This window comes from Microcaecilia unicolor, chromosome 11 (assembly GCF_901765095.1).
Source record: "Microcaecilia unicolor chromosome 11, aMicUni1.1, whole genome shotgun sequence".
Taxonomy (NCBI): domain Eukaryota; kingdom Metazoa; phylum Chordata; class Amphibia; order Gymnophiona; family Siphonopidae; genus Microcaecilia; species Microcaecilia unicolor.
In genome coordinates, this window is record NC_044041.1 from 161565527 (window position 1) to 161590288 (window position 24762).

The 24762-nt window shown below is 46.5% G+C and overlaps 2 protein-coding genes across 2 annotated transcripts in view; one reads left to right on the forward strand and one right to left on the reverse strand.

The window, feature by feature from the left end:
- Positions 1 to 2766, reverse strand: part of STRN4 (striatin 4) — a 96740-nt gene extending 93974 nt beyond the window's left edge. Inside the window, exon 1 of the mRNA XM_030217498.1 lies at positions 2474 to 2766. Within this exon, the coding sequence (XP_030073358.1) occupies positions 2474 to 2686 (213 nt within the window). The 5' untranslated portion in view covers positions 2687 to 2766. The remainder of the gene's footprint in view (positions 1 to 2473) is intronic.
- A 544-nt stretch (positions 2767 to 3310) lies between these two features.
- FKRP (fukutin related protein) lies at positions 3311 to 24762 on the forward strand. Its single transcript, XM_030217499.1, is given in 3 exon segments — positions 3311 to 3398; positions 22124 to 22345; positions 22348 to 24762. Coding segments are annotated over 2 exon segments (1512 nt in total). The 5' UTR covers positions 3311 to 3398; positions 22124 to 22284; the 3' UTR covers positions 23799 to 24762.

Below are 24762 nucleotides of genomic sequence, written 5' to 3' on the forward strand. Positions count from 1 at the left end.
ATGAATGTTATCCATCAGGTGTGTCAGAAAGAAGGTAGAGAACCACTGATCAAGACAGTTCATCCTTGAGGGTGATGAAGGCCAGAGGACTTATGGGTCGATGACCAGAAGCAAATGCAGGCGTCAGAGGTTGTTAGTGCCATACTAGCACCTGTGTTTGCTACCTCCCCATGATCAGAGCCCCCAAGCACGCGAAATGCGCTCAAGGGCTAGGAACACAACTAGCATGCAAATGCATGCAAAACAGGGCTCTTAGCGCAAGTAGCATGGAAATGCATGGTAAATGTATTCCTCCCCAATGATCAACGAGCAGTGCACCAAACACTGGCGCACTGTCTGCGGCAAACCCTACGCCAGCTCGCAGCTGGTGTTACGGTTTGCAGACCACTGGCCCCCCCCCCATTCTCCCCAATGCAGCAGCCCCCCCCCCCAAACACAGGTTCGGGGGGGGGCGCTGAAGATCCAGTGGGTCTCGAGCCCCCCATGCATCCCCTCACATGGAACCATGGTGGCCAAGTGGGCTGTGAGTCTACTACTACTTAGCATTTCTATAGCACTACTATGACCTGGTGGTCTAGCGGCCCTTCCCCACCCCCCTAACTTCGTTGGAGGAGAGAAATGGCCTCCCTCCTCTAACATCAGCGCCGCCTCAAAAAATGATGGTGCCCAGCCTTGACCAGTGCATCCTGGGATGCAGTGGACGGGGCTTTACACCAGATCGGGGGGGGGGGGAGGCTTACTCGCGGCCCACTGGGCCTCCATGTGAAGGGATGGATGCTGGGGGGGAGGGTGGAGACCCACCAGATCTCCAGCCGCCCCCCCTGAACTTGTGTCGGGAGGGGGGTCAGGGTTGTGTTGCTTGGCTCGGAGTCGGGGTACTAGGGGTCTGGTGGTCCCATGGGCCTCCAGCCCCCCTGTTTGACAGGACTGGGCTTTTGACAGCCCAGCCCTGTAAAACAAGTGCAGGAGGAATCCTCCCACACTTTACCCTATGATCAGAGATAAAAGCGTGCTTAAATTTGCATGCTATTATCTCTGATCATAGGGGTGGTAAAGCCAAGTGCTGTTCCAGCGCTATTTTTAGAGAGCTGTTTGGAATAGCACAGGGCTTTCGATCATCTGCCCATTAATGAGCTCATCTGAGTACTTCAAAACTACCTCTTTTATAATTTAGTTTATAATCATTTCACATTTAACAATCTCATGCTTATTCCTCAGGCTGCCAACTGGATCCGGATTCTCAGAACAGGATTGATCCTACAAGTCCCAGCATGCTCTGTGGTAAATCCAGGACTAGATAAACCCTGACCTGAGAGTGAGAATCTGTATGCAATTGGCAGCCTTATCCTAGAGGGAAACCCAGACTTTTTCTCAGAAAGCTAAAATCTCAAACACTAGCAAGAAACTCCTCAAAACCAAGGAGTTGGCTCTAAAAAGCTACTTGAGACATCTTTCTTATAAGGCACTGCCAATTTGGAATGCTCTTCCTGAGAATATTAGATTTAATAAATCTTATCTCTCGTTTAGAAGTTTAAAAAACATTTTAAAGGAAATCTTGTGATGCTTAGTTTTATTTTTGCTCATTTAAGATTATATATTTTTTCTGTTTACATTGATTTTTTTTAAAATGTAAACTACTTCAGGACCTTAAGGGGAAAAAGTGGTATATAAGAATAACTTATAGAATAAAACCAACTCCAACCCCTAATACATAAAGCAGCGCCTTCAAATCCAATCCTTTCTCCTACAACCAACTCCAAATCTGAACTAATTCCTGTATGATTCCCAAACTCAACATCAAAGACGCCACGACCTCCAATCACTCTATTCTCATACACAGTAGCGTTGACCCATACCTATTCTCCGCAGGGGAACGACCCTCCCCCCCCCCCCACCCCACCAAATGATATATATAAACACTCATCCTTCCAAGTTCCAACCCAACATTCCCTAGTCGTCTAAATTTAAACCTTTCCTAAAGAGGAAGCACGACCCCCCCCCCCCCAATTGGCCCTTCTTACTGCTAGTAACATGCCTGCTCCCTAGTCCCAATCCACCCTTCCCTATAATGAGTGAAACTTCACTCTAAATCACCATCTTCTTTATCGCCAGGTGGCAGGCTCCCTCCCCAATCCCTAGCAAGCCTGGCTGTGAAAAAAAGATTCCCTAAGAGGAAGAGACCTCATCCTTCATGATTTCCCAGATGCCACCGCCAAGCGTCTCTTGAACCCCCAAGTCCAATACAACCCTCTATGGTAGAAGCCAAGGCGTAAGCCCCGACCCCCGGCTCCATGGACATCATGATTCCCTCCCCCACCCCCACTTTTGGTCAGTCCGCAGGTACCCGACCCTGCTCCTCCCTCTACCCCCGCGGCCATGTTTTTCCAAGATGGCGGAAGTGATAGGTAGTACTGAGAATTCGGGTCGGATCAACCCCCTACTTCCGTCCCGGGACAACAACTCTCAGTCTCACCTGCAGCTCGGCCCGTTCCGCCTCCCAGTGACACTTCTCAGCCTCGAAGCGCGCCCACTCGTGCTGGATAAAGTGCAGAATACCGGGCACGGTGAGCTGTTGCTGCTGGCGGATCGGCACTGGAGAGGAGGGCGCAACGGCGGGGGTGACAGGTCGGGCAGGGGATGGCTGTAGCGGGCGGAAAGCGGCCGCTCCTCCGCGCTCCTCCATCATGGAAGCCGAGAACCTACTACATAGGGAGCCATGAAAGGAACCCCAGCGCGCAGGCGTACTTCTGAATCCAGCGCTTCCTGCCAGATTGGGAGCTATAGCGGAAGTCAACCTGGGTTAAAAAAAAAAAAAAAAAAAAAGGATTCTGACACTGATCAGAGAGCCCGGCGCAGTTATTACATGGATGCACAGAAAGCGTAAATACGGCCTGTAATTTACAAGCTGAAGAGTGGATCTTCATGAGTACTTCGTACAGGTGTCACATTGATACTTGGAAAACATAAGTAAAGCACGAACGGCTGAATAATGAGAATGCAGCTTTATGAGAGTCCCAAGCAGGTATTGAACTGATACATGGAAAGCATGAATATGGCACAGACAGCTGGACACTGGATCTTCATCAGAGCCCCGTGCATGTAATATTACACTGATACATGAAACGCATGAATACAGTACAGACAGCTGAAAAGCAGATCTTCATCAGAGTCCGTGCAGGTAATGCGCTGATACACGCAAACCATGAGTACAAGAACAGCTGAACTTTGGATGCTGATCTGCGTCAGATCTTTGCACACTGATACAACTAAAGCATGAATAATACAGCAGAAGAACAGATGTTCATCAGAGCCCCAGGCCACGCAGTTATCAGACGGATACATGTAAAGCAGAAATACAGCACCAACAACAGAAGAGCTGATCTTCATCTGAGCCCCATGTAGGTATCCACTGCTATAGGGAAGGCATGAATACAGCACAGACAATCTGAAGAGCCCTTGTTCTTCATCAGAGCCCCATATAAGCTGCTAATAGTAAACTGAGATTACAAAAAAAAGTACTGTGATCTTATTAGAAATTGCATTTTATTTATTTATTAGGATTTATTTACCACCTTTTTGAAGGAATTCACTCAAGGCAGTGTACAGTAAGACTAGATCAAACATGAGCGATAGGCAATTACAGCTGTAAAAATATTCGAACAACAATACAAAGTATGGCATGGTATACTACTTTAGCGCTATACCCCTCTATTTTTCCTTTATTTGGGTTCCTTGGTCTACTATAATCTATAATATCTTACTCCCAAGGATTATCATATGTATTAACCAAGACCACCAATGCTATTGTTAATTTACCAAAATGACCTCAACATCTCCACCCCTGGTCTATCACCAACTGGTGAAACAGAACCTTAATATAAAGGATTCCAGGGATTCTGTGGGGTTATTATGGTATACTACTTGCAATGACAACACAATATGTACTAGAACATTAAAATTGGTAGTAAAGGGTAAGGCAAAGTTGTAATATATAGATGAATAAGAAAGTAGGAAGAATTAGAAAGTAAGGTGATTGATTTGAAGAAAGTTGCACGTGAGGTCAGAGATGGTTAAATATTATCTCAGCTAGGGTAGGAGTGGATAAACATGTCCTGCTGCAGCATGTGCATGCCTTTTATTCCCAAAACATATATATTTCATTTTTTTTAATAACTTTATATTTCACCAAGACTAGTGGAGATGAACAAACAATTACAATATTGCAGAACACTTAACATTTTACTGCAACAAGAACAATCATTCCCCCACCCCTACCAGATGCCATCCTATATAATAATTCTCACCTCCAACAGGATGTGCCTGGGACCGTGCCTGCCAGAAGTGGTCTGCTAGGCAGGCACGCACTGACCTCAGTGACATCAGTGACAGACAATTTGGCAAAGCAAAACAATCTGAGTGCTGGCCATTAGGACACAGGGTTGATAGGAGAGTTTTAAAAGACTGAAGGAACCGAAAGTGTTAAATGGGGGGAGGGGGGAGTTCTGAACGACTGAAAGACATGAACATTTGGGAAAGGAAAACAATCTGAATGCTGGCCATTAGGACACAGGGTAGATAGGAGAGTTTTAAAAGACTGAAGGAAACGAAAGTGTTAAACTGGAGAAGGGGGGGGGGAGTTGTGAATGACTGAAAGACATGCAAATTTGGGACAGGAAAACAATCTCAATGCTGGCCATTAGCACACAGGGTACATAGGAGAGTTTTAAAAGACTGAAGGAACCAAAAGTGTTCGGGGGGGGGGGGGGGGGGGGGGGGGCAAGTTCTGAATGAATGAATGAAAGAAATGAAAATTTACGAGAGGAACACAATCTGAATGCCGGGCATTTGGACACAGGGTAGATAGGACACTTTTTAAAAAATATGAAGGATGTGAAAGTATTACATCTTGGGGGAGGGGTGAGGAGGAAAGCGGTGAGGTATCCGGATACTGGGCGTTAGGGCCACGGGGGTACATAGACTTTTGAAAGCCTTAAGGAACCCAAAGTGTGGGAAGGAGGAGGAAAAGGAGGGGAGGGAATGGGGTGAGGGGCATTAGGAACTGGGGAGGGGGCCCTGTCACACACTCTCATTCTCACACACACACTGTCACACAGACAGTCTCACTCTGTCACACACCCGCACATTCACTCTGGCTCTCTCTCTCAAACATACACACTCCCAGGAAAACCTTGCTAGCGCCCGTTTCGTTCGTTCCAGAAATGGGCCTTTTTTACTAGTAGACATATAAGGCCCCAGTGACTACTTATATCATAGAACTGAAATCAATGCTCTAAATATTCAAGATAAGCAGAGCATAAACACCAGAGGATTTAGCAAACTATAAGGCATATTTTCAAGCACTTACTTTGTAAGACTAAGTGCTTTGAAAATGAGCCCCTATGTCCGATACTTTCTACAAGCTCAGTGAAGCCCTAAGCCAGTGTTCACCTCCAAGTCCAATAATAAGTTCATATCTAGTATTATGTCTTCAATCCTCATATCTTGTTTGTAAGCAATTCCAAAATTGCTATTTCTTTAAGTTTGTAGTTTTCCTCCAAAAGTAAGCAATAGCTGAGCAGTAGGTAAGCAATTTGAGATCATCCAACATTTTTGTTCATTAGATATATTCTCATCCTCCCATTTCCACAATAAACAAAGGGGTGGGGTAAGTTCAGTAGATTCTTTATTTGCAATTCTTTCCAGAATGATTACTCAGTTACAACCCTACTACAAACAGTAATGCATGTATTCTCCCTGCTGTTCACACGCTCGCCAACATCTGGGGTCAGCTGAGCTGAACCTGGAGAAGAAAAACAGGGAAATTATAGGCTCTGTGGAGTAATTTATACTTAAATTCTTGACTTTTGTGACATATAGATACCAGATTTAGTGCCAGTCCTACTCATCCAACTCCAGCCCCAGATCCCAATTCCATACCTCTGTTAGCCTAGAAAGTGTCTCATTTCCCCCCAAATATCAATGCAAAATATAATTTGGCAATCTATTTACCCTTTTGATCAGAAGATGTTAATATTCTCTTTATATTATTTCTAGATCTTGGATAAATGTTGGGCCTGTCTTGAGGATCACCTGTTTCAGTTGTAGATAAATATGCGTAGTTTGTACTGGGCTAACACATGTTCCCGTCACAAGATTTGGTTTGGAACCCATCACATATCTGCCCCCCAAAATTAAACCCTCCATCCAGTGAGGGAAGTATTCTGAAAATTATCCATGAATAACTGTGCATTCACTTGTGATGTGATGGGAAACCCCAGGGTATGGGTTATGTATTTGATCTGAAGATTATGTACAACTAGTAAAAAAAGGCCCGTTTCTGACACAAATGAAACGGGCGCTAGCAAGTTTTTCCTCATAGTGTGTATGTTTTGGAGAGTGTATGTGAGAGTGAGTGTGTGTGAGAGAGAGAGAGTGAAAGTGCGAGTATGTGTGTGTGAGAGAGAGAGAGTGAGTCTGGGTGTGAGTGTGTGTGTGACAATGAGAGTGTGTGCAATTGCGTATGTGAGACAGTGTGATAGAGAGAGAGAGTGTGTTTCGCACAGATACAGTGTGTGCGAGAGAGTGTGTGTGAGACACTGATTCTCTGTGAGACTGAGTGTATGAGACCAAGCGAGTGTGTAAGTGACTGTGTGACACATAGAGAGTGAATGTGATACACTGTGAGACATAGAGTGTGTGAGAGTGAGAGACAGAAAGACATTGTCTGTGAGAGAGAGAGAGTGTGTGTGTGACAGAGATACCTCCTTCCCTCTCTCTCTATGGTGTCAGGCCCCCCTCTCTCTCTGGTGTCTGAGATTGCCGCCACTGCACCTAAGCAATTGGTGTGCTGGAGGAGGGGGAGAGAGAGAGTGTGTGTGTGGGGGGGGTGTGGGGGGGGTTGGAGGGGTTCAGCTTGGAAGAAGAGGGGTGTGGGGTGTTCAGGAAGCGCTGCCAGATGAGAGTGAGTGAGTGTGTGTGTGTGTGGGGGGGGGGGGGGGGGGGGTTCAGGAAGCAATGCCAGATGACATTGTGAGTGAGTGTGTGTGGGGGGGGGCAGGGGGTTCAGGAAGCGCTGCCAGATGAGAGAGAGAGTGAGTGTGTGTGTATGGTGTTTCAGGAAGCGCTGCCAGATGAGAGAGAGTGAGTGTGTGTGTGGGGGGGTTCAGGAAGCGCTACCAGATGAGAGTGAGTGTGTGTGTGTGTGTGTTTTGGGGTGGGGGGTGTGTTGGGAGGTTCAGCTTGGAAGAAGAGGGGTGTGGGTAGTTCAGGAAGCGCTGCCAGATGAGTGAGTGAGTGTGTGTGTGGGGGGGGGGGCGGGTTTTTCAAGGATTGCCAGATGAGAGTGAGTGTTTGTGTTTGTGGCGTGGGTTCAGGAAGCACTGGCAGATGAGAGAGTGAGTGTTTGTGTGTGTGTGGGGGGGGGGTTCAGGAAGCGGGGCCAAATGAGTGAGTGAGTGTGTGTGTGGGGGGGGGGGTTCAGGAACGGCTGCCAGATTAGTGAGTGACTGTGTGTGGGGGTGGCAGGGGTTTCAGGAAGCGCTGCCAGATGAGACAGAGTGAGTGTGTGGGGGGGGGGGGGGGGGGGGGGTTCAGGAAGCGATGGCAGATGAGATTTTGAGTGAGAAAGTGTGTATGTTGGAGGGGTGTGTTGGTTGTGTTGGGTGGTTCAGCTTGGAAGAAGAGGGGTGTGGGGGGGGGGGGTCTGGAAGCGCTGCCAGATGAGTGAGTGTGTGTGTGGGGGGTTTATCAAACGTTTGCAGATGGGAGTGAGTTTGTGGGGGGGGGGGGGGGGGTTCAGGAAGTGCTGCCAGATGAGAGAGAGTGTGTGTGTGTGGTGGTGGGGTGGTTCAGGAAGTGTGGCCAAATGAGAGTGAGTGAGTAAATGTGTGTGTGTGGGGGGGGGGGGGGTTCAGGAACGGCTGCCAGATTAGTGAGTGACTGTGTGTGGTTGTGGCAGGGGTTTCAGGAAGCGCTGCCAGATGAGAGAGAGTGAGTGAGTGAGTGTGTGTGTGTGTGTGTACGGACGGGGTTTCTGGAAGCGCTGCCATATGAGACAGTGGGTGGGGGTTCAGGAACCGGTGCCAGATGAGTGAGTGTGTGTGGGGGGGCAGGGGTTTCAGGAAGTGCTGCCAGATGAGAGAGAGAGTTTCTGTGTGTGTGTGTGTGTGGTGGTGGGGGGGGGGGGGGTTAGGAAGTGTGGCCAAATGAGAGTGAGTAAATGTGTGTGTTTGGTTGGGGGATTCAGGAACTGCTACCAGATGAGTGAGTGAGTGTGTGTGGGGGGGGCAGGGGTTTCTGGAAGCGGTGCTTTGAAGATGAGGGAAGGAAGCGCTGCCAGATTGCAGGGGTTTGTTCGTTTATTGCCGTCACTGCCTCCTCCACGCGATGTTCCCCCTCCCCCCCCCCCCCCCCCCCCGCCGCCATCCCACCCACCGTAGCGTTACGTAGTTTTGCTGGCGGGGGACCCAAAATCCCGCCAGCAGAAGTCCTTTGTTGTCTGCTGACTCCGCTTGATCTTCGGCATTGCTAGCCTTTGCTTGATGGGGTTCTGTGCTTCGGACGTCCTGCACGTGCATGACATCAGACGCACAGAAGCCCTGCCTGCATAGGCTAGTAAATGCTGAAGTTCACGCCGGAGTCTGAAGACAGGACTTGTGCTGGCGGGGTTTCGTGTCCCCCCCGCCAGCAAAGCTACGCGACGGTAGGTGGCTTTGGGGGGTGGTTGTTGCACCTCCATCATTTTGTGGGCTGGGCTTCTTTTCTTCTGATGAGCTTTGTTGGTTGTTTTGGTGGGGCGGTGCGTGAGGGTAGGGGCGGAGCGGTGGGGGGGTGTTGGTCCTCGGTCATTCTGTGTGCGGGGCTTCATTTTAACTCCGTAGCTTTCGGGTGGTTTGCGAGGTTGTTTTCCAGGGTTTCCTAGGCAGGGGGAGGAGTAGGGAAACACGCTCCGCGTGTTTCCCTACTCCTCCCCCTGCCTGGATGCGGTCCCTTCTTTCATTTTTCTTTTGGTTTTCCGCCCTCGACGTCATTACGTTTGACGCGAGGGCGGGGCAGCGAGTCTTGGTCAGTGGCTTCACCACCATGAAGTTACGAACCGTTCTGGGAGTCTGAGTGACTTCAGAACGTTGTCCTCAGAATGTTGAGGGTGAGTCTATTATATTAGACTAGTAAAAAAGGCCCGTTTCTGACACAAATGAAACGGGCGCTAGCAAGGTTTTCCTCGGAGTGTGTATGTTTGGGAGAGTGTATGTGAGAGTGACTGTTTGAGAGTCAGAGTGAAAGTGTGATTGTGTGAGAGAGAGCGTGAGTCTGGGTGTGAGTGTGTTTGTGAGAGAGTGTGTGTGTGAGAATGAGAGTGTGTGCAAGTGTGTATGTGAGACACAGTGTGAGTGAGAGTGTGTGTGTGTGGGCGAGAGAGAGAGTGTGTGTGAGACACAGATTCTCTGTTTGAGTGAGTGTATGAGACCAAGCGAGTGTGTGAGTGACTGTGTGGCACATAGAGAGTGAATGTGATACAGTGTGAGACAGAGTGTGTGAGAGTGAGAGTCAGAAAGACATTGTATATGAGAGAGAGAGTGTGAGCCGTGCCCTCCCAATCCATGGCCATCTGTCCCCTGCCCCCTCCATTCATCCTTTTCCAGCAATTCCCCTCTGTCCCTGAGCCCTGCCCTCCCAATCCATGGCCATCCATGTTTGTCTGTCACCTGCCCCCTCCATTCATCCCTATCCAGCATTTCCCCTCTCTGCCTGAGGCCTGCCCTGCAATCCATATCCATCCATGCCCATCTGTCCCCTCCATTCATCCCTATGCAGCAATTCCCCTCTCCCTGAGTCCTGCCCTTCCAATCCATGCCCATCCATGCTCCTCTGTCACCTGGCCCCTCCATTTTTCCCTATCCAGAATTTCCCCTCTCTGCCTGAGGCCTGCTCTGCAATCCATATCCATCCATGCCCATCTGTCCCCTCCATTCATCCCTATCCAGCAATTCCCCTCTCCCTGAGTCCTGCCCTTCCAATCCATGCCCATCCATGCTCATCTGTCACCTGGCCCCTCCATTTTTCCCTATCCAGCATTTCCCCTCTCTGCCTGAGGCCTGCTCTGCAATCCATATCCATCCATGCCCATCTGTCCCCTCCATTCATCCCTATCCAGCAATTCCCCTCTCCCTGAGTCCTGCCCTTCCAATCCATGCCCATCCATGCTCATCTGTCACCTGGCCCCTCCATTGTTCCCTATCCAGCATTTCCCCTCTCTGCCTGAGGCCTGCTCTGCAATCCATATCCATCCATGCCCATCTGTCCCCTCCATTCATCCCTATCCAGCAATTCCCCTCTCCCTGAGTCCTGCCCTTCCAATCCATGCCCATCCATGCTCCTCTGTCACCTGGCCCCTCCATATTTCCCTATCCAGCATTTTCCCTCTCTGCCTGAGGCCTGCTCTGCAATCCATATCCATCCATGCCCATCTGTCCCCTCCATTCATCCCTATCCAGCAATTCCCCTCTCCCTGAGTCCTGCCCTCCCAATCCATGCCCATCCATGCTCATCTGTCACCTGGCCCCTCCATTTTTCCCTATCCAGCATTTCCCCTCTCTGCAATCCATATCCATCCATGCCCATCTGTCCCCTCCATTCATCCCTATCCAGCAATTCCCCTCTCCCTGTGTCCTGCCCCTTCCAATCCATGCCCATCCATGCTCATCTGTCACCTGGCCCCTCCATTTTTCCCTATCCAGCAATTTCCCTCTCTCCCTGAGTCCTGCCCTCCCAATCCATGCCCATCCATGCTCCTCTTTCCCCTGCCCCCTCCATTCATCCATTTCTAGTAATTCCCCTCTCTCCCTGTGCCCTGCCTCCTAATCCATACCCATCCATGCTCCTCTGTCCCCTGCCGCCTCCATTCATCCTTTTCCAGCAAGTCCCCTCTTGCCCTTCCATGACCCCCCCTCGCATCCATGCTACTCTCTCTCCCATGTCCCAGCCTGGCCTGCCCTCTTCTCCCCCCCCTCTTCGCATCCATGCCTCGCATCCATGCCCCCCCTTCGCATCCATGCATCCGCCCCCCCCGTTCGCATACATGCATCCCTTTTTTTTTTTTTTTCTTCTTCGTTTTAACTTTACCTCCGTGGCGGTTCGTGCAGCGAAGCGTCAGGGAAGGAGGCGGCGCTCCCGACGTCTAGCTTTCCCTTCGCTGTGTTCCGCCCGAACACAGCGAAGGGAAGGCTAGACGTCGGGAGTGCCGCCTCCTTCCCTGACGCTTCGCTTCCCGATTTGTTTGGTTTGAGGCGAGGGCGGGGCAGAGACGGCTGGCTGGCTTGAAGGCTTCACTGGGAGTGACGTCAGATGGCTTCAAGGCTTCAAGGCTTCAGGGCTTGAAGCTTCCGGCTTCAAGTTTCCGGCTTCACAGAACGTTGTCTTCAGAACGTTCACGGTGCGTTTTATTATATTAGATGATAGGACTGGTATGGTAACCCCTTTCAAAAGTAGGTGTTTCAGAGTTAAGTACATAAGTAATGCCATACTGGGAAAAGACCAAGGGTCCATCGAGCCCAGCATCCTGTCCATGACAGCGGCCAATCCAGGCCAAGGGCACCTGGCAAGCTTCCCAAACGTACAAACATTCTATACATGTTATTTCCGGAATTGTGGATTTTTCCCAAGTCCACTTAGTAGCAGTTTATGGACTTGTCCTTTAGGAAACCGTCCAACCCCTTTTTAAACTCTGCTAAGCTAACCGCCTTCACCACTTTCTCCGGCAAGGAATTCCAGAGTTTAATTATACGTTGGGTGAAGAAAAAGTTTCTCCGATTTGTTTTAAATTTACTACACTGTAGTTTCATCGCATGCCCCCTAGTCCTAGTATTTTTGGAAAGCGTGAATAGATGCTTCACATCCACCTGTTCCACTCCACTCATTATTTTATATACTGCAGTAAAGTTACTAGGCCATGGTTCCCGATTTGCATCTCTTCTAAATCACTCTATCCCTGCTCTTTGTCAAATCCGAACCAACCTCACACCAGCCAATCTCAAAGCCTGAAATAAATCTGGCATTTCAAGACCTTTGGTCAGTTGAGAGTTTCCATGTGGTAAGCTTAATTCCAGGCATCCCCTTGCCTCACAAAAAAAGAGAATACATAGCCCCAGAAGACATGAAAAGCAGATTTGAGGACTGTATATAGCACTGCCTTGGTTGAATCTCTTCATAAAGGCAGTTAATAAATCCCAGTAAATAAATAAAAATGAGTTACCATTTGCCATCTTTACTAGATTGAGCCATCCCAGTAGAGAAATGGCAAATCCATCTTCTTATCTAAAAAATAGCTTTGATCTTGGTCAGCAGGGGTGGGTAATTAGCCCTATACAACTGGTTAAGTTTAGTAGGTATCTGTCCTCCCAAATAACATAATCCAGAGGTGACTACTTCAAAATCTGCTAATCACCAAAGGATTACTACCAGGGGTTCCACCTTCATAATCTGTGATTTAGAGTAATTCAGTTTATAGCTCAATAGCTCATTGTACCATTCCAGCAATGTCATTAATAGAAGAGTCTATTCTAGATTCTTTACTGGTGCAGGAAGCAGCTGGTTCATCCTGGGGTAGCTCCAATTCATCATTAGCATGAGGCTTCACGAGACCTGCCTTTCCATGCTATGCCGCATTCTTGAAGTGAGCGTGGGAGAGAACTACATGTGTATTTAGGGGTAGATTCTATATAGGGTGCCCACATTTAGGTGCTGGGAAAGTGCATGCTAAGTGACCATTCTATAACAAAAAGTATGTGCATACTTTCTGTTATAGAATGGCGACAAAGTCTGCATTTAGACACCCCCTCTTATGCCAGCTCAAAGGCTAGTGTAAATCCGGGCATCTAAATGTGCCAAATGCGTGTGTAAATACAGGTATTCTATAACCTGTGGTCATATTCAGGGCACACCCCTGACCTGCCCATGCTCCTCCCATGTCAGCACCTCCTTTGAAGATGTGTGCCATAGAATTTACATGCCAGGTTACAGAATAGCTGTCACGTCGTCACGACAGTCGCATTGACTACCAGCGGTTGTGAGCCTTTGTGCTGTTCTGGGACCAGAGGTACCAGGCTAGGTAGCGTGAGTTCAGTTCCAGAAGCAACAGTCAGAAAGCTCAGTGTTTCACCTGTGATGACTGTCATTCCCCAGCGGTTGAGCCTGTGGGTGCTGGCTGCCGACAGGACTTGAATAGGATCTGGGCAAGAAGAGAGTACCGGGAACGGTACCAGGAGCGGATTGCAGGTCCAACTGGCAGAGAAGCAAGGCAAGACTACCTCTGCCAGAGAGCAGCATTCAGGAATGGCAGTATGGTACGGACAGGCAACAACAATGGATATTGTCAGGTTCAGGCTAACAAGTTCAGGCTGGCATCTATCAGAAGTCAGGGTCAGGTTGAGGCAGGCGGATATCAGAAGTCAGGTTCAGGTACAGGCTTACAGGTTCAGGTTCAGGTTCAGGCAGGCAAAAGATAAAGAGACAAATGCACCAGTGCTTACCAACAGAGTAGTAGCTGAGGCACTGAGACCCAGCCCGGCTCTCCCCTAAGAGGTGAAGGCGTCTGACATCACCGAAAGATTCGCCCTCACAAGGGGAGGAGCCGCATGCGCCGCAGCCTGACAGATGCACCCAGGGAAAGAGGAGCTACGTGCACCGAGCTCCCCACATCAGGAGGTCAGTGCCGTCACAGTCGCGTGCGCCGGACACACCATGTTCGACCGCGGGAACAGCGTTAGTCGTTGGATTGTGACAATAACGACCAAGAGCATATGCAGCTGTAACATGATGCCAATGAACTGCAATTATAGCCAGTAATGTTGGAGTTTAGTCCAATTAACAGGTAATTATTATATGAAATTGCACACACAACTGACCTTATTCTATAATAGCATGTTCAAGTTTGGGCGCTAAGCATCACTTTGTGCATACTTTTTTTTTTTTTAATAGAATCCAGGAGTTAAAGCATTGCTATTTCCAATCTGTGCCATAAAGTACTTTCATTCAGTAAGGTCAACTTCTTTAATCCATGGGGCTAGCACATTATACGAACATCCTTTCTTTGTTTTTTCAGACCAGTCCAGATATCTGGGTTTACACTCTCCTACCAGTAGATGGAGACTGAGAACCACTGGTTTGATGACATCGCTCTGTATAAAGACCTGCACAGCAGACTTGCCAACTCTGCAGTTTTCACTCAGAATTGGACTGCTCTTAAACTTGCTGCAGGCAGATTTCTTATGGCCATGGGTTGATTTTCTTGGGTGTTTTTTGGCTCTCTATTTATCCCCCACCCCCACCCCCCCCGTGTTGCTTTTTTTGAGGGGACCCCCTCACACACACACACACACACTTCTCAGGTAGCTGTTTTGGGTCAGGCTATTTTTGGCATACTTTTGGCCATGAATTGGGCTGGGGAATTTTCAGACATCTGGCAGCTCTGCTGCCTAGTCCATAGCCAGTCACTATTTTTCAGTCTTTAGCAGATGGTAGGTGAGGTAGGACTATGCAGTCTGGATGTGGTCTGAGGTACGTTTGGATTAGAATTTGGCTTGGGTTTCCCTCTGAGAAGTGGTAGCCCTTGTTGGCTTCTTTGCTTGCAAAAAAAAAGAGGGCTAAGTGGCTGATTTGGCTAGTCCAAAAGGTCTGGGGTGCAAAACCCAGTGGGGTCTGGTTCCTCCCCCTCCCTCCCAGTAAGGGTTAGGGGAATTTGACTGTGGTACCTTCTGTCCTTTTGTCTAATTTTGAGAGGGGGCAAGAGATAAGACCTTTTGGCAGTGTTCTTTAAATAAAGCTGGTTTTAAAAATTATTATATGTTGGAAAAAGTTTCAGTTTGTGTCTATGACTAGAAGTGGAAGAACTATGAATAATTCACCTTTTACCTTTCCCTCTGTTAAAGGTTGTAAGAGAATGAAGATTAATGAAATGTTGTTGGCTTATCAAGCCCCTAAACTTTGGCAAGCATTTTCTATTTATTTTGGTCATGTATATTCTTATCAGTCTTTTTAGAAAGAATCTTAAATCCTGAGTGGAGCAGAATGGGTAAAAGTGAATTGATTTTTCACTCTTTCAAAAAGTACAAAGACCAGGGGACACTCAATGAAATTACAAGGAAATACTTTTAAAACAAATAGGATGACATTTTCTTTTCACTGAAAGAACAGTTAAGCTCTGGAACTCATTGCCAAAGGATGTGGTAACAGCAGTTAGTGTATCTGTGTTTAAAAAAGGTTTGGAGAAGTTTCTGGAGGAAGAGTCCATAGTCTGTTAATGAGGTGGATATGGGGGAAACCACTGCTCACGCCGGGATTGGTAGCATGAAATGTTGCTACTAATTGGGTTTCTGTCAGGTATTTGTGACCTGGAATGGCCACTGTTGGAAACAGGATACTGGGCTAGATGGACCATTGGTTTGACTTCATAGCCATTGATTCGATTAACCACTGTTACATTTCAGCATAGTGAGCCTTTGGTTCATAGTGGAGGTCTACGATAGACTGAATCCTACGTGATAGGCCCAAAATAGGGTCACGGTCTGGAACAGAACAAAAGCCAGAGTAGGCTGTTACAAGTACATAAGTAATGCCACACTGGGAAAAGACCAAGGGTCCATCGAGCCCAGCATCCTGTCCACGACAGCGGCCAATCCAGGCCAAGGGCACCTGGCGAGCTTCCTGGAATTGTTATTCCTGGAATTGTGGATTTTTCCCAAGTCCATTTAGTAGTGGTTTATGGACTTGCCCTTTAGGAAACCGTCTAACCCCTTTTTAAACTCTGCTAAGCTAACCGCCTTCACCACGTTCTCCGGCAACGAATTCCAGAGTTAAATTATGCGTTGGGTGAAGAAAAAGTTTCTCCGATTTGTTTTAAATTTACTACACTGTAGTTTCATCGCATGCCCCCTAGTCCTAGTATTTTTGGAAAGCGTGAACAGACGCTTCACATCCACCTATTCCACTCCACTCATTATTTTATATACCTCTATCATGTCTCCCCTCAGCCGTCTCTTCTCCAAGCTGAAAAGCCCTAGCCTCCTTAGTCTTTCTTCATAGGGAAGTCGTCCCATCCCCACTATCATTTTAGTCGCCCTTCGCTGCACAGTAAGTAAAGCCACAGGGCTCAGGAACCCACTCCCACACAGAAGCTTGTGGCTTCTCGGGTACCCACTCCCACACAGAAGCTGTTGGCTTCTCAGGAACCCACTCACACACAGAAGCTGGGAGCACAGCTGGAACCCACTCACACATACTGACAAAGACTGGAAGTACTGCTGGAACCACACATACTGACAAAGACTGGAGGTACTGCTGGAACCCAGTCACACAGAAAAAGACTGGAAGTACTACTGGAAACTTCACACACAAATGTACACAGACAGGAAGCACTGCTGGAACCCACTCGCAGCACCCACAGGAAGCACCCTCAGACCCCACATGAAGCAGATGCTACGGGCAGCTGCGATGCAAGGGCATCTAAGCTAGTGCCCAATGGGGTTAAATGCCCTGCTCCAACCTCAGCGTCTGACATCTGCGGGGTACGCCGGAGGCAGTGTGAACCAGGTCCTGCGATGCGACAGATGGCTTCTCCTGCTGCACGCCAGCAGCGCGGTCTAGCTCCAGAGACATAGTAGGGCCGTGACAACCATCTCTCTATATAAAAGGCACCACCAACGTTCTATGAAGCCTCCAGCCGGAAGTGTGAAGGGGGAGAGATATCCGGTTTCCCCATGAGTGACTGCCCTGCCCTCTCTGTAACACAAACAGTCAGTGAAGGAAAACAGCAAAGCACGAAATCAAATGCTCTCTCTGTAACAGTGAAAGACTCAGAGGGGGGAGGGGAGAGAGGCCAGAGGGCAGGGACACACACACTCCCACATGCACACAGAAGAAAACCTTGCTAGCCCCGTTTCATTTGCATCAGAAACGGGGCTTTTTTTACTAATAAGTACATAAGTAATGCCATACTGGGAAAAGACCAAGGGTCCATCGAGCCCAGCATCCTGTCCACGACAGCGGCCAATCCAGACCAAGGGCACCTGGCAAGCTTCCCAAATGTACAAACATTCTATACACTCTGTTATTATTTAAACTAAGTGAATTATGAATAGCCAGGTCAGTTTTGAGTTGGTTCAAACAATTTTTGAGATCTAGGACCTACCAAGTGAAAGGGAAAGATAGTGTTTCATCACACTGGAATCTTGACTGTGGGGTACTACAAGGTTCCCTGCTTTTTCTGCTTTTATTTAATATATATTTACAGTCACTTAGTTCTTTATTTGAAGATTCAGAGATTTTCACGTTATCATATGTTGATGACATGTTTCTGCTGTACCCTGGCCTGGAAAATTGAGAGGATACTTTGGCCTCCTTAAGGTATTATATTTCTATTGTGGACAGGTGGGCATTTAATCATCATTTAAAATTAAATAAAAATAAAACAAAAATCTTATAGTTTGGAGATGTAGACAAATCTTTATGCAAAGAACTTACATTATGAACAGTTGAGAAATTAGTAACTGAAAATCAGTCTAGGGATTATTTTAGACTGTCCTATACTACTGACCAGATCAATGCACTTAGCAAGACATTTTTTTCAAGCTGAGGCAGCTCCGCACGATCAGAGCATCACTCCTCCCACATAATGTTAAGATCTTAGCCCAGGCGATTTTGTTGCCACTGTTGGATTATTGCAATTCCTTATATGGTGGCATCTCAGTTAAACTGCAACATTGGTTACAACTGTTACAAAACACAGCAGTTAGACTGATATGTAGTAGAGGTCGCTTTGATTCTATGTGTAGCTTTATGAAAGATCTTCACTGGTTGCCTGTTAAACAATGGACTAGATTTAAGATAGCTTGCTTGGTTTTTAAAGCAATTTGCAGCTTGAATTCTGAAGATGTAATAGGTCTTTTAGGTTTTCCAACCATTGGGCAGAGTAACTGTTTCTTATGCACTTTAACAAATGGGCTATCCCACATCTAAAGACATATGTTTGGAAAGGGTTCATGAGAATTAATTTTATTTTCAGGCAGTCAAGATTTGGAATGATCTCCCTCGAGACTTTCCTTTCCATCATATTTTGCTTTTAGAAAAGTCTTTAAAACATTTTTGTTTTGAGTTATAACATAATTGTACTTGTTTGATGTAACTTATTTATTTATTTACTTGTTAACATTTGTATCCCACATTTTCCCACCTATTTGCAGGCTCAATGTGGCTTACATGGTACCAGAATCGGCTTTCGCTGATTCCGGTGTGAACAAATACAAGGTGATCTTGTGGTAGAATAAGGTTCGTGTGTGATATACATATTGGGGGATCTTAGGGAGGAAGAGTTAAGTATGTCCGTTATGTGCTTTGGTTTCATTGTGTTGCAGGTATTCTGGCTTTTATGTTGGGTCGGTGGGGTATGCCTTTTTGAACAGGGTTGTTTTTAGTGATTTCTGGAAATTTAGGTGGTCATACTGACTTATATCAAACACCCCCTTTTACAAAGCCACGCAGCAATGCTGACACAACCCATTCACTTTGAATGGGCTGTGTTGGCATTACCGCACTGGCAGCCGCTTACTTGTCTTTGTAAGGGGGGGGGTATAATTCCCTTTTATATCGAGGCTTATTCTATTTAATTGCTTCAGATCCTTTGGGAGAGTTGGCAGTATATAAAACATGAATAGAAACAGTCTGACCCCAGTATGGCTATTCTTATGTTTCTAAATTTGTTGTATGAAATATCTCTGTTATATATTTTCAATTTATTTTGTGATTCCCGGATATTCTGGTTTTTCTCTTGTGAACTGCTTAGAACTTTGTTTGTTGTAGCAGTATACAAATGCTTTATTAAGTTATGTAAAAAAAAGGGTAATTAGGAATCTTTCATGGGGACTGTTGATATAATCTAAATTTTCAGCTAGCTTTTGACAATGTCCCTTAAGAGAGAGGAAATTATAAAGCCATGGGATACGAGGCAGTGTCCTGTTAAAAGATAGAAAACAGAGAGTGGACAATTTTCAATATCTCTCAATAGAAAAGTACCACAGGGATCTGTACTGGGATGTGTGCTTTTTAACTTTTTTTGCAAATGATCCTGAAATGGGAACAGATGACATAGAAGTATTAAAGCTAAATTGCATGTGGACTGTGAAGAACTTGCAGGAAGACCTTAGGAGATTGGGCATCCAAACTGCAGATGAAATTTAATGTGGACAAGGACAAAGTGATGCACTCTCCGTGCACTGAATATCCTGTCAGGACCTGGTTAATGGTAGTGAACCAGATAGGAACCTCTCCTATTCAATTAACTAGCAGTGAATGTCCCTATTCTTCGTAGAGTCCCACTTCTCATGTGTTGCTACAGTAATGTGTAAGTTCTGAATAATGCAACACCCACATGGGGCTCCAGTGAAAAACTGCTGTCCATGCCATACTGATGCTTTACATGTGTCAGTGTGATGCTAGTATGGGACTCTTAATGGACAGATCTTGAGTTCTTGCTGTATTCATGCTTTATGTGATCTCTGAAATTTTTTTTTTAATTGAAGAAGAGAACATGTGCAAACCCACAAGAAACAAGGTATACTTTGACAACATCAATATAAAGGGCATATTCTACTTACATTTTACAAACAACTTGTGTCCCTCTCATGCCCCCATACATAGTAGAAACCACCCTTCGTCCTCCCCAACACTATGCACCACATGTCTTTCAGAATTGTTGGTGAAATTATTTAAACCTCCATAAATCCAAAGCCTCAAGGTATAAGAAGGTTGGACTCATATCCCCTCATATTGGTTTATACACCACCATAGCCACAACCCAAAACCCAATCTCTACCTAGCTATGACTAATCCTACCCAGCAAACCCTCCCCCTGAACCTTGCATTGTTCCTCAAAACAAAACAAGGCTATTTATGAACGAACCTTCCACCCTCATTGCCAACATAGAGTAAAGTGAATTAAGTACCAAGCTTCGTGCCCTAGCTGATAAAGAGCACATTTATGCATCCCATGTAAGTAAAAAGGGTTTCTTCCATTCTATAGAGGATTTGGCTGTTTTGCTAGGAATATTTTTCTTAGCTTTACATATTATTTTATTTTTATTTTTGTTACATTTGTACCCCGCGCTTTCCCACTCATGGCAGGCTCAATGCGGCTTACATGGGGCAATGGAGGGTTAAGTGACTTGCCCAGAGTCACAAGGAGCTGCCTGTGCTGGGAATCGAACTCAGTTCCTCAGGACCAAAGTCCACCACCCTAACCACTAGGCCACTCCTCCACTATTATACTGTGAGACTGGATTTCCCAGGGCTATTCAGTGGCACTTAACCAGTTAGTGCACAGAATATCACCACTAACCAGCCATCCCTTAACCGGCTAGGCTACAGGCAGGGCAGAGCACAGGTAGGGAGTGAAAGCCATTTAGTGATGATTTTGAGCCCACTAACCGGCTAAGTAACTGCATAAAGTTAAGACAGCAAAAAGGATGTCTAACTTTATGCGGTGAAGTTAACCAGGCACTGGTCTGAATATCAGCTGGTGCCAGTTAACTTCCATGTGACCACTGAGATCCCTATATTCATTGCTAGGAACTGTACATGACCTGGCATTGAATATCTGTGGTGAGTTCAGCCCTTGGCTGTGAGTGGCTCAGGCACCGATTTTTACTACTGCAGGCTGAATAGTAGGCAAGTTGATCTTCTGCTCCCCATTCTCTTCTTGGTCTTCAGCTGTCTATGCTGTACACATGCTTTGCAAACTTCCACTTAGATTCTTCCCCCAAACATAGAAGTTGTTGAAAAAAAAAAAAACGTTACAAGATCAATGTGAAAAAGTGAGTGGTTGGAGAATCTGAGTCTCTTTCACTACCAACTGAACAATTAAAAACGTGTTTTGCTGGTACCAGGTACGAACACAAGAGTGCATTTCTTGGGTCTCATGCTGCGTAAGACTCCAGGCTCCAATCTCTACTTCCTCCCCATGCTGCAGGTTTTATAATACATTTGACAGCAATGGTGAGTTGATACTCATTTTTCAAGGCTATAAAGGCTTTCCTTTGTCTCGCAGATACAGCAGCAGATGTGTCATTTCTTCCTTCCTCTGCCTCCCCCTTCCCATTAAAGCACAACTTGTTTGCTGAATGGGCTATTGCTCTGGGAGCATATGACTAGATGCTATTCTATAAAGAGGCATATGCAAAAGCAGCTCTACTGGACCTTCCACATGGGCTAGAAAATGGGCATGTCCTGTGAGAAGATCATAGACCTAGATGGGGGGGAATGTGCTGATTCTGTCCCTGGTGTCAGATTCTTACTGGAAGTAGGATAATCAAAGCTGAAGGGAAAGGCGGGTCTCCAGTACATAATTATAGCGTGAAGGCAGATCTGCTTCACATTCCACAGTGGTTAGTGCATATTTCCTCTCCACTAGCCCTTGTCAATCTCCATGGAGGCTGTATTGCCTTCCCTGTGCATGTCTGCCTGATTCTTGTTCCATCCCCTCACATAATATCCTCAGCACTGGAGACCTACAGTCTGCCTTTTACAGGAAATGGTTTCAGAGCAGCTGTTTCCACTGTAGGGAATGGAGGATGCCTAGAGCAGGAAGCTAGGTTTTATACAAGGTCATTAAGCTGGAGGAGAGAGAGGGAGGGGTGTCCTTTTTATGGAATAGTCCTTTTACCCTTCCCTACACTGTAAACACTATAGAGGGTAGGGCAGGCTTGCAGGTATGTGTACAGCGTAGCAAGGGATGGGCACTTTCAGTCCTTGAGAGCCCCAGGCACGTGATAGATTTATATGCAAATCTGTCTCCTGCATATTTATTGTGGATATCTTAAAAAACTGACCTGCCCAGGGCTCTCAAGGATTGGAACTGCTTAGCCCTAGGTTTGCAAGAGCTGGAGGGATTCTTAAAGGTGACTAAAGGATAGAATTAGACATAGGGCCTTGTGTGCTTGCTTCCACTATAGGAGGTACTCAATTTTGGTGCAGGAGAAGACAGAGCCCTGGTTGGTAAGAGCAATGCTAAAATCTTGAAACATTTACAGTTTATCATACTAGTGATGACAGTCATTGTGTGTGTGTTTTTTTTTTTCAGATGCTCATGTTATGTTCCACCTAATGTCTGCCATGTAGCTGGACATCAGCCCGCAAGAGAACAGATACATCTAACCACTACTAATGATGAAAGAACTAAAGAAGTTATGTAGTAACTATTTTATTCCATTGTATTAAAGACAAACTGTTCCAGCTCTGACAATGAGGATTACTCTCTGCCAGTGTGTTCTGGCCATTGCTCTTGTGATTAACTTAGTCATCCTTACTTTGGCTCCAAGCTGCAGAAGCAGATAGTCCACAGACATCGCGATCTTTCCATGAGAGGGGGTTCCTGGCACCTCCCCTCTTTCAGGAATGCAGGGGTGACCATCCTCATTAGGGAGTTTGAAGACTTCGAGAACCATGTGGCAGAGGCAGTTCAGTCCTTTCTCCAACAAAAGCCAGACCAGCCCATCATAGTAGTTGCAGACCGTTTACCATACCCACCATTGGCACTGCCTGCTGTTCCCAATGTACAGTTGGTAGTTTTGAAACCTTCCCCAGACCAACCTTCCCACAGCTGCAGGCCAGAGTTCTACATCCAGACTGATTATGTTGTCTTGGTACCTGATGGAGTCCAAATAGACTCTATGAGGGAGCTTGATAAAATGCTAGAGGCGATTAGAGCAAGCAAAGGGAAAGCTGTAATGATGGCAGCTCCTGTGCACTCTCTATCCCCTCTACAATGCTTAGATGTGAGGTTAATCTTAGGGAATGGACTGGTCACATACAAGATGGCCACCTCCTCACTGGTGTGCAGTGCTGTGCAAGGGAGCGCTGTCATTCTCCTTCCAACCAAGACCTTCTTTAACCTCTCTACTCCCCTCCTAAGACCACTGTTGACCTCACTCTTCATCCAAACATCGCTGCGGGGATGGACAGTCAGAATTCTGGAGGATATCTCCTTTCCAGTTTCCCATCAACCTTTGTTCAGTTCATCACACAACCAGTGGAAGGCAGACAACCTTGTCAAAGCCAACAGGGCACAACTTTTTAATACTTTTGGCATCAAACGAGTAGTGATGGAGGATGAGCGACAGCAGTGGTATGGGTGCAGCAAGGAGACACCTCGGTGCTTTGGTACAGTGCATGACGACACACCTCAATATCTGTATGAAAGTCGGTGGACCCCTCCTTGCTGCCTGAAGGCCTTGAGAGAAACATCAAAGTATGTTATCAGTATCTTAGAGAGCTCAGGTGTGCGTTACTGGTTGGAAGGAGGGACACTCCTGGGAGCTGCCCGCCATCAAGATATCATCCCATGGGATTATGATGTGGATCTAGGCATTTATTTAGAAGATATCCCCAACTGTGAGCTCCTCAGGAACATTGAGTCAGGATCAATTGTGGATGAAAAGGGGTATGTTTGGGAGAAAGCAATTGAAGGGGACTTCTTCCGTGTCCAATATAGTGAACTTAACCACTTGCACGTTGACATATGGCCTTTCTATCCTAAAAATGGAATTATGACTAAAGACACATGGATGGACCATAAGCAGGATGTGGACTTTCCTGAACACTTCCTGAAGCCTCTGGTTCCCATACAGTTTGCTGGGTTTACAGCAATGGCACCCAACAATTATAAAAGTTTTCTAGAACTGAAGTTTGGCAAAGGTGTAATTGAGAATCCAGAGTATCCCAACCCTGCATTGAGGAAACTAGAGCAGGGGAAGTAGCAGCACATGCATACAACCCTCTTGGGTTCTTCATGATAGGTACTAAGAAAGTCTTTGCTTCAAACTGAATACACTGATGCGGTCAGACTTTTTTTTTTTTTTTTATATAAACCAAGAGGCACAGACCAGGCTGCCGTAGCCTTTTGGTTTCAGAGTTAGAAAGTGTAAAATTGTGTGTTTTAATAGGCATCAGCACTGAGCGATGATGGAACAAGCATTGGCAAAGCAGGATTGTTTTACTGTCAAATGGTGAAGGCAGCACTATTTTGGCCTCAGTCTGCAAGTATTCACACAGGAACAGTAGCTGTACAGTATTAGGTTATCAGAGTGAACTGAACAGCTGTGACTATCAAACACTATATGAAAGAGCAAAATGGGAGTGATCACCCTTCATGCCAGTATCTATGGTGTGTGAATCATACATGGTGGCACTCTTTTAAAGGAGGGGCATAGCACCAGTGGCTGGAAACACTAATAATTAACAGTGTTTTTTAAAAAGTGATGCTTGTACAGAGAGAGCAGCTATCTTTATTATGTGTGGCAACGGATGGTGGTTCTCTCCTATTGGGGTAGAGCTACTTACCAGCAACATGCTGGGTGTTTTTTATTCAGCTAGTGTGGCTCCTACGTGTGTGCTTCACTAATAAAAATTTGGGTATGAGTCCAGGGTCTTTGATAAGCAAGGGGAGAAAAATTTGGGATGGCGCTGTAAGCATTTGACTTGTCATCGCCATCAAAAGTGACAAAATGATGCAGAGGGCACGTATGAATTAGATGCCCATTTACTAGTATCAGTGATGCTTCTTAGAAAAAGAACACAAAGTCAGATCCAGAAGTGCATGCCACAAAAGTAGCACTGGTACACTGATAGTCAAAGTTAAATGCAGGTGCTAGAGGCCACTAGCATCAGCATTTACCTTTGCACTTATGATCAGAGGGATCTGGTACAACAAACAGCACTGGC